Source organism: Sinocyclocheilus rhinocerous, unplaced genomic scaffold (assembly GCF_001515625.1).
Source record: "Sinocyclocheilus rhinocerous isolate Xijiao unplaced genomic scaffold, SAMN03320098_v1.1 scaffold484, whole genome shotgun sequence".
Lineage (NCBI taxonomy): Eukaryota > Metazoa > Chordata > Actinopteri > Cypriniformes > Cyprinidae > Sinocyclocheilus > Sinocyclocheilus rhinocerous.
In genome coordinates this window covers 1,334,122-1,343,781 of record NW_015658063.1, presented here as the reverse complement: position 1 = coordinate 1,343,781, position 9,660 = coordinate 1,334,122, and the positions used below count along the sequence as shown (strand labels likewise).

Sequence of the window (9,660 nt, the reverse complement as noted above, 5' to 3'; positions counted from 1 at the left end):
TTATGTACGAGAAGCTGCAAAAGACACAGGCGCAAGTGGAATGTACAAAACATGGTGACATTAATTTTTAAGTAAATATAATGGGCGATATATTGCGTCACCAAAAATGATTGAGGTCATGTACATATATTGCGCGATAAGTCGATATATTGATTATTGCGACAGGCCTATTCAGTGGCATAAAATGGTCTTTAATATGCCAATAATATTGCTTATTGCAATTATTTCTGGGACAATATATCGCACAACAAAAAGTTGTTATCATGACAGGTCTACTGACAAGCTGCGCAAAACCACATTCATATATGATCGTGGTTTTGCGCAGCTTGCCAGTGAACAACGGCTCTGTACATAAAATGTCACAGAAAATATCACACAAAACAAAATGTTCTGTACACACTGTACAAGATCAGTGACTGTAAAATTCTGTGACAGTGCAGCACTGGACCAGTTGGGCACGTGACAGTTTAATCAGCTAAAAAGTCTCTAACACTATCAGAAATCATTCTAATATGCTGATTTGCTGCTCAAAGTGTTCAGTTTTCCTTCTTTTTTGCCTTTAGCCAATCACATGCCTGATTCAAGAAGGGGGTCTCAAAAACCAAAAAAATATTTTTATTTTTAACTTATTAATTTTAGGTTCAATTGTGCTTTGATGGTAATGTCTGCTAGAATGTTATAAAATGTTCAGTGTTAAATAAATATTTTTAAATTGTTGTTTTGTAATTGATTTCTTCTTTGAAAAGCAAGACAAAACGGTAAAAGGCACATTTTGGCTATTTAATTTATGCAATGGCAAACAAATTGGCAAAAACATGAGGAAAAAAGCAAACAACCATGTTCGGTATTCGGCCTTCAGCCCAGTGTTTCATTTTGTTTGTTTCAGCTTCAGCCAAGAATTTTTATTTCGGTGCATCCCTGATTTTTAAAAATGACATGCATAATCTTTTTAGGGGAACTTGAAAAATGTTGTTTCAAAAAGCACCTGTCTAATGTTGTCAAAAAGCCTGACCATATGTGTGCGAATGTACACTAAATGAATGTCACATCAAAACAAGCAGAATGAAACCACACACCTGGATCAGGTTGAATACTGTTATCCAAGCTCTAGAAGATGATGCTTCAGATTACATTAAAGCATAACAACATACAGCTTTTCTGTCTCTTATCCCCATGTCAGCAAGTACAAAACCAGAGCACTAAAGTCATGTTTTCAGCTCACTGTCAGTTCGGAGCTGAAATGTGCAACCTGACTGTCATCACAGCACCATCATTCCTTCACGAATCACAACACTGACTCCTCAGCAACAAACACATCTACTCTGCACACTGCTTACAACCTTTCACGTTCAAACGGCCTGAATTTGTCATTCCCAGCCACTAAATTCATTTACAAACTCTATCGCTCGATTCATGTCACAGTTTTCAACCAACGCAAGGTTACTGAAACATGTCAGATGCAAAAAGAATGACTTGCATACCAGACATTCACAAAGATAAGGTCTCAAAAAGTCTTAAGAAATATGTTGATTTTGTTCTGAATCTCAACGTTATCTGTCCAAATCGATGCGTGCTGAGGTTACAGCTAAAAACGATCGAGAGACAGACAAAAACATGGTCAAACACACTTGTCAATCAGATAAAATAACATGCCATTTATATAATCAGGTATTATACGAGTTCACTGTCACCACTGGCTCATCACTGTAATATATTATTCAAACTGAAATGAAAGGAAAAGAAAATCTGTGTAAGTTACAGCAGAAGCGCCACATATGAAGCCTTAACTTTTTTTCAGGCAAGTTTTACTTATGATTTTCACTCGAAACTGTATGTGACCAATGTAGCGAGCATGTGTAAGTAACTGGATTGTTTTCTGACCATCCAATGGTATGTTTGTAGCTAACGCGGGCTAACACAGCACAGCACCGAGCATGCCCTCCCACAACAGCTGCTATGTAGACACGAATTACATCGTTACATCAAGGAAATGCCGCGATTTGCCCGACCGCCCATCTATCAATCGTTTTTTGCAATATCTGGGGCAAAACGTCAGCCACTTCTGCTTGTATTCAGTTTCGTGTCTCGTTTACAGGCTAGCATGCTAACTAGCCTAGCGTCTAGCACTGACAGCCAATGTTAGTCGAACAACATTCCGATAAACCACATTCGCCCTCAATGATAGAAACACGGACTCGATCGCCAGTTCGAGCCTGAGAATCTCCAGATTTTACTCACCGTAAGTATTGGGCGCAGAGGTTCATCCTGTCGAATCGCCAGTCTTTTAGACAACGACAGGTTCACAAGCTAAATCTACTCCCGGCGCCATATTGTCCATCACATCGTCATTGGTAGAAAACGGTCCAGACGTACACACAAGAGCGCGCTGAACTACGTCACAGACCCCGCCCACTCGCTCACGTACAGTAATTACTTTTCATAAATATAGCTTGTCCAAATCCAGACTGTGCATTGTAGCAAGACTAAATACTTGAAAGACTAATGAGTCCATACAGTTTGACCTCTTATACTATTTTTGTTGGTCTATCAGCGGGGTAGGTAAAATTCTACCACATCCAGTTCTCAAAAATCTTGTGAACAAATGTTGTGTATGTGTTTTATGGCCTTATTTCAGTGACTTAAAATTTTTAGTTTTTTACTAACCATGCATAAACTTTATTTTCTAAAAAAAAAAAAAAAAATATGTACATTCATGCTGCTACATAGGCTATTATTGTAGCCCAGTTTGTGCTGATTACAGTGTAATCAGACTTTAGTCATTAATATGTTTTTAAGATACTGAAAAAAGCACAAATTTCAGGGCATGTCAAAACTTCTCCAGGGCCCCGAAACCCCCTCAGACCCCCGAGGAATACTGTTCCCTCCTAGTGGAATGACCTGCCCATCTCAATTCGAGCAGCTGAGTCATTAGCCATCTTCAAGAAATACTTATAGCCTACAAATTGTATTACAGACAGTTTCAACCCAAAAAATGCATAATATATCATAATGATTTGTTAAACTGAGTTGTTTGCCCCGTTTGAGAGCTTTAGAGCGCTTGCAGTTGATGAGTCACACTGTGACTGTAGTGCTTCCATATTCAAATGCCTGTCATCAAGGACAGTGTTCGTCGTGCTGATAAACACATCACTGATGCAATGCCAAATATGTGAGGGAAAAATTTTAATCTAATTCTTTACAAGACTCCAAATAGAATACAACTAGGGCTGAACTAAGGGAAAATGGCATTGATTTAAAACTGCACAGAGGTGTAAATTTCTATATTTGCTGTCAAATAATTCATTACATTTATTCATTGACTGTAGCAGATGCTATTATCCAAAGTGACTTACAGATGAGAATAATACAAGCTGAAGCAGTCCCAAAGCAGTCCAAGCAGCCTGGTTTAGCAGCTGGACTTTTAATTACATTTGCATAATATATTGGACAGTATGTGCTAATAACTAGTTATGATTGGTTTGAGAATATTCTGAGAGAGACTAATCCAAACTGATCCATGATTCACTTCTTAGAGCCATAGGATCTTTAGTCTGCGACAGAGGCAGTCAGTGTTAATGAGGGCCACTGGCTTGTCTCTCTTGGCTGCTTGTCTGCACATGTGTGTATTGAATGTATTTTTAGTGTTGACAGACATGGGTTGCAAATGCAATTTGCCCACAGGGGATGCCATTCTGCTCTACACTCTAAGAAAAGTCTGTAAAAAATAAGGCACAATGTGTTAAAGGAATTTTCCATATTGATTTTTCACAGGTGTTTTACTGTATTTCAAACAATGCATTGTTGTGTTTTAGAGTCTGTAAATAGACAGACTTTTTCTTACAATGTTGACATTAATAAATGATCTTTTTTTATTTTTTGTTTTGTTTTTAGCAGCTGCGTGGGATCATAGACTATTATAAAAGGAAAGCTGCGCAGCTGTTCAGAAACAACTGTTTGTGTCCATTTCTGGCATACAAGCTTGTAGCCGATATTTCTCACCCAATTATGTGTCTCCGCTAATATTTTTTCAAAAGGTTAATTTTAGGAATTTTATGCCTTTTAAGCATACACATTACAGTACAACACTCTCGGTTTGATTCTGTGGCATTTTTAATTTTTAATCAAATAATATTTTCAAACAGCTATATTGTATTTGGCCTTTACCTGATGTAAAAGTGTGCAATAACATTAATCACATTTAAATATTTTTACTTGTATTAAAAATTATTAATAATAATCATAATTAATAATAATTAAATTATTAAAAACTTTCTTTGTTCTACTGCAATAACAAAGCCTGATTTGCGTGATTTTGTAACTGGAATAAACACAATGCAATTTATTTTTTTACTTTTTTTGTTTGCAGTAATTTTATTAATTTATTTTCTGATCTGTCAAATGTTCTTTTGATATCTGAAAATGTTTGTCATGTTCTAATGTGACTACTGAAATAAGTACTAGAAGAATCGGAATCGTTAAGAGGAAATAGAATCTTTAAGATGAATCAGAACCGAAAGCGTTGATGCTCATGCTTACGCGCATGTTCCTTTAAGTGCGCAGGAACAGATCACAGTAGTGACGCTCTGCTTCTCGCGCCTGCCGCAGCCTAATGAACCTCGCCTCTTGCTGCGGTCTCACAACAAAACAAAAGGTCTTAAAATCCGCGACATATGTTAAAAAACGATAGATCACCACAACCAGAATGACGGAGACCAATAAAACGCATGTCATTTTGCTGTCATGTGGAAGTTTCAACCCCATCACGAGGGGACACATTCATATGTTCGGTAAGTATTTCGCCTGTTCTGGAGGGAGTGGATGATGCGCGAGCTGATTTTTAATTCAGCCGTGTGTTGTGTGTGTATGTAAAGGGTTCATGGTGACCGTGATGATTTCAGACATCGTGAAGTCCGGCTTGATGATCGGTTAGTTGTTTCTGTAGTGAATTATTATTGTTGATCGCTGTCCAAAGCGAAGGTGCTGAAATGGGCGACGGCCTCAAAACCCAGAATGATCAAATCATCTCTCGGTTCAGATGGTGGTGCTGCGCAGCCGCAGGTTTAGCAAAGAAATCGCTATATTCATCCACGGTTTTGTGGACGCAAGCAGTATAACTATGATTTATGATATTTCAACAAGTGTAATTAATAATTACTTCTGCGAAGGGTGCGTGGCATGCTAGGGCGCTTATGTGAAGACAAATAACAATCGGTACATTTAACGTAACGTGAATGTGAATAAGTATATTTAAACTCGAATGTCCTGTTAAGAGGCTTTATTGACCGACCTTGCGTCATATAGGACATTAAATGAGGAAGGAGGTTTTGATATCAATTTAGGCCTATGGCTATTGAAATACATTTAGTGCTAGGTTTAATCTATGTATTTAAATATTTAATTTATGTTTGCATCCATTTAACTTCCCAAAATAATTTGTCTTGTCTACTTGATTTTACAAGTTTTCAGAGATTCATCTTGACTTTTTACTTTGTTATTAATACAGTCCAAAGTGGTTGAAAATTTCATAATCATATCACCGCAGTTTGTCATTAATTTACATTTTACTTTAAAAGAAAGCAGTTTATTAAACATTCCATTCAAACTTCAATTTAGTATTGGGATGAATGCTTTATACCTTTATACCACAATATATTGAACAGATGTAGGAAAGGAAGGAAAGGATGTGACATGTGGCCCATCCAAGTGCACACACACAGCAGTGAGTAGTGAACAAACACGGGTGAACACACACCCGGAGCTGTGGGCAGCCAATGCTGCGGCGCCCAGGGAGCAGTTGGGGGTTCGGTGCCTTGCTCAAGGGTCTCACCTCAGTCATGGTATTCAGGGTGGAGAGAGTGCTGGATATTCACTCCCCCCACCTACAATCCCTGCCGGACCTGAGACTCGAACCCACGAGCTTCAGGTTATAAGTCCGACCCTCTATCCATTAGGCCACGACTGCCCCCTTATATGTCAAAGCATGAAAACCTTTAAAAAATATTATTTTAGAATTATTAAAATTAATAAGACAGAAGGTCACTGCTCCATAAACATTTTTGACAAAAAAATAAAATAAAATAATAATAATACAAAAATAAAATAAAAACCAAAAGACCAGCGTTTTACTAAGCCCACCATGGGTAGTTAAAAGAATAAAAAAATTACCACGTAAATGAACCTGTATATGCCCATATGTTCCATTTGGGTAGCTCTGGGGTCTTGCTCAGAAATAATGGTTTGATACTTCATGACTTTAAAATTATAAACAAAATTTATGCTTAATTTATCCTTCAATAAATACTGATATGTGACCCATGTTTTGGGACCTCAGGTATAAAACATGAATAAATGCAATGCATTTTCACATGTTAAGATGTTCACTACTGTCTGATGTTTATTTCTGATTCATTTCATTGTATTTTCTATAATGACAGAATATTGAATGAATTTGTCTGAAAAATTCATGTCTACTTTGTGATAAGTTTTAGGTCAGAGGAACATGTTAAAAATCTATTGATATAAATTTGTATTTTAAATCAAGTCAAGTAAATTTCAAAAGAACATGAGAGTTAAAGCTTGGCTGTTTGCACTGAAAAGCATGATTTATAGCATCATGCAGTTTGTGATATAGAAATTAAGAGTGCATGTAGGAAAGTAAAAGACACTCAGAGAGAGATTTCTTCCATTGGCTCATCCATCTCCACATTTCAATGTGCCAATAAACATAGCAGGGAAAAAACCTTAGGAGCTTGGTACTTTCTTTAATTCAGTTACTGCAGCTGTATTTCTCCGAGCGTAAGCAACATGAGGAGTACCACCACCACAGTTTGATCAATACAATTCCACTGCTTTTCCCTTGAAGCAAAAGCATCTGTGTGTCCGTGACATACTTTTTAAGCCTTCTTCTCCTACTGCATGCCTTTGCATATATTGAGGTACAAAAATAAGAACGGGTTTATGGCTTATTCTGAGCAATGCTTCTGACGGAGATCAGTGGTATCATGCTGAACTGCTTGGATATCTGATACTACTAAAAATACAATTAAATATAATACATTTAAATGGTAGCATTTCATTTATTAAGTAGTGAATATCTTGGTTTCTGTTGCCTCTGCTTTTTGTTGTTGTAATGTGGGGTTTGGTGTTTGGGTTTTGTTTCATGTTCATGTTTTCCATGTCTTTTATTTTGTAATTGTTTTATGCTGTTAGTGTCATGCTTCCCTTGCCCTCTTGTATTCATGCCATTGGTTCCTCTGTTCATTGTGTCATGTTCTGATTGGTTGTCTTAGTCATGTGTCTTGTTTCCCTGTTCATGTCAAGTCAAGTCTGTTCATGCCTCGTCAAGTCAAGTCAAGTCTGTGTCTCTAGTCTTCGTTTATTGTTTGGATGTTTGGATCACTCTGTAAATAAACTGCACTTGGGTTCTCACTTCAACTCGCCTTCAGTGGACTAATTCGTTACAGTTGTGGCCTCATTTTTCCTTTCTTTGTAGTTTCTTTTCCACACTAGAGATATTTTCTTTAGAGATTTGTTCAGATTATTTCATTTTATGTCTGCCTCATATTCCCCAGCAGGAGATCTTGTTTCTGCCATTCACTTCTGTCAATATTTTGATGGGGCTGGGGGTGTGAGGATATATTAGACAGATATGCTTACATCGTGAGAGAAATCAGATATCAGTCATCAGAGTTAAAACAGAGGTGCTGTCTTCACTTAAAAGGCCTTGTTTAGCTTTTTTATGTCTCTAAGAGAGTTCCGTTCATCCAAGCTACCTTTAGAACATGGCATAAAGTGTGTTACAGAAAACAAAAAATGCTCATGAGATAATAAGGTAAACTGTTTGGTTTGCAGAAAAAGCCAGAGATTACCTACACAAGACTGGACGATTCATTGTGATTGGGGGTATCATCTCACCAGTACATGATTCCTATGGCAAACCGGTAAGAGAATCTGTTTGTTTTAAGGTCTAAAGTTATTTTAGTGTTGTATATTTAAGCAATATCACAGGAGCAGATTACTATTGATTTTTATATTGTAGATAATCACACCCATGTCGATGTTGAGGCCAACATCACATGTAGAATTGCAGTTCAATAAACAAAAATTTATAGTAGATATTGAAAAACTTGTATTTTTATATAGATACATTACCAGTTGCTTTGTCTATTTTTGCTTTGCCAACTAAAATTGCCCATACATGGCTCCACTGTGAATCTTTGAGCAACACAAGTAGTGGTGTTCCTGAATGAATCATTGTTTTTGAATGAGGAAATGATTCAGTGACTTATTCATAAAGACACTTGTTTCGTGCCCTAAAAATGAATCATCATTCTTAAGACTATCACTTGATGCCATCTACTGGTGTATCTATGTAACCTGCAGAAAGAGTCCCCACAAAATCCCCATACAAACAGTGGACTGTTACATCACGTTAACAAAATTTTGCAGTCGAAATAGGTCTATTATAGGTCTATTACACAGTTAATACATAGTAATAGGTCTATTACACCGCTGAAATATTAGTCACTTAAGTCATCAAACAGGTTTTGCTGCGAATTTGCATGACCAACTCAAACCTGTTGCGAAATCTGTGTGGGGAAATCTTTCCACCTGAGATTCCAGATTGCGTGGATTCCTACTGAGCTGCATTGCTGAACAATGGTTTTAATAAAGGTTTTAATCTGAATCATACAAATCATCTCTAATAATATCAACAGAACTCTGAATTAAAAAGAACTTTGGCCTAGTTTTCTTCTCTCTTAGCAACAAAATATGAATAATAAATGCTTTATAAAGCAGGATTCAGTCATTCCAACTTAAATCCTTTAGTGGTGGGAGAGGAATAACACGTGTGAAAGCTACAATTCTACTTTTGAACCCTGATTATCTAAAAAAGGCAAATTTTTAATAATTGCTTTTATGTTGGATCAAATAGGTTCTCCTTCTTTCAGCAAGCAGATGCAAACAATTCTACTTTTGAACCCTGATTATCTAAAAAAGGCAAATTTTTGAATAATAGCTTTTATGTTGATCAAATAGGTTCTCCTTCTTTCAGCAAGCAGATGCAAACCTAAGAATATAGTTTGAAGCTCAGAAGTTCTCTTTACTGGTAGGTGGATGCCTAGAGGACTCACTTTGCCTTGTTTTGGTTTCTTTTCTGCTTTTCAAGGGCCTTGTCTCAAGCAGACATCGTCTCACCATGTGTCAGCTGGCAGTTCAGTCTTCTGATTGGATCAGGTAACTGTCAGAATGCATCTGCTACAATTCTACTTTTGAACCCTGATTATCTAAAAAAGGCAAATTTTTGAATAATAGCTTTTATGTTGATCAAATAGGTTCTCCTTCTTTCAGCAAGCAGATGCAAACCTAAGAATATAGTTTGAAGCTCAGAAGTTCTCTTTACTGGTAGGTGGATGCCTAGAGGACTCACTTTGCCTTGTTTTGGTTTCTTTTCTGCTTTTCAAGGGCCTTGTCTCAAGCAGACATCGTCTCACCATGTGTCAGCTGGCAGTTCTTTGCAATACAATATGAACACAATAAGTACATTGTACTTAATTTTTGATGTAAGTACATAGTAGTGTCAGACTCTGTTCCATGTGTTGTGTGTGTCCTGCTTCCCATGTGCCTTCCCATGCCCTTATTTGATTAGTTTCCTGTTCC

At 37.0% G+C, this 9,660-nt stretch overlaps 2 protein-coding genes across 4 annotated transcripts in view; one reads left to right on the top strand and one right to left on the bottom strand.

The window, feature by feature from the left end:
• The window catches only part of LOC107722067 (protein SMG7-like), a 22,733-nt gene extending 20,391 nt beyond the window's left edge, over window positions 1-2,342 (bottom strand). For all 3 annotated transcript variants that reach the window (XM_016530288.1, XM_016530290.1, XM_016530289.1), the window contains exon 1: window positions 2,239-2,342. In XM_016530288.1, coding sequence (XP_016385774.1) covers window positions 2,239-2,264 — 26 coding nt within the window. In that variant the 5' untranslated portion in view covers window positions 2,265-2,342. The remainder of the gene's footprint in view (window positions 1-2,238) is intronic.
• A 2,235-nt stretch (window positions 2,343-4,577) lies between these two features.
• Window positions 4,578-9,660, top strand: part of LOC107722048 (nicotinamide/nicotinic acid mononucleotide adenylyltransferase 2-like) — a 12,206-nt gene continuing 7,123 nt past the window's right edge. The window contains exons 1-4 of the mRNA XM_016530276.1: window positions 4,578-4,787; window positions 7,852-7,940; window positions 9,170-9,237; window positions 9,410-9,510. Coding sequence (XP_016385762.1) covers window positions 4,703-4,787; window positions 7,852-7,940; window positions 9,170-9,237; window positions 9,410-9,510 — 343 coding nt within the window. The 5' untranslated portion in view covers window positions 4,578-4,702. The remainder of the gene's footprint in view (window positions 4,788-7,851; window positions 7,941-9,169; window positions 9,238-9,409; window positions 9,511-9,660) is intronic.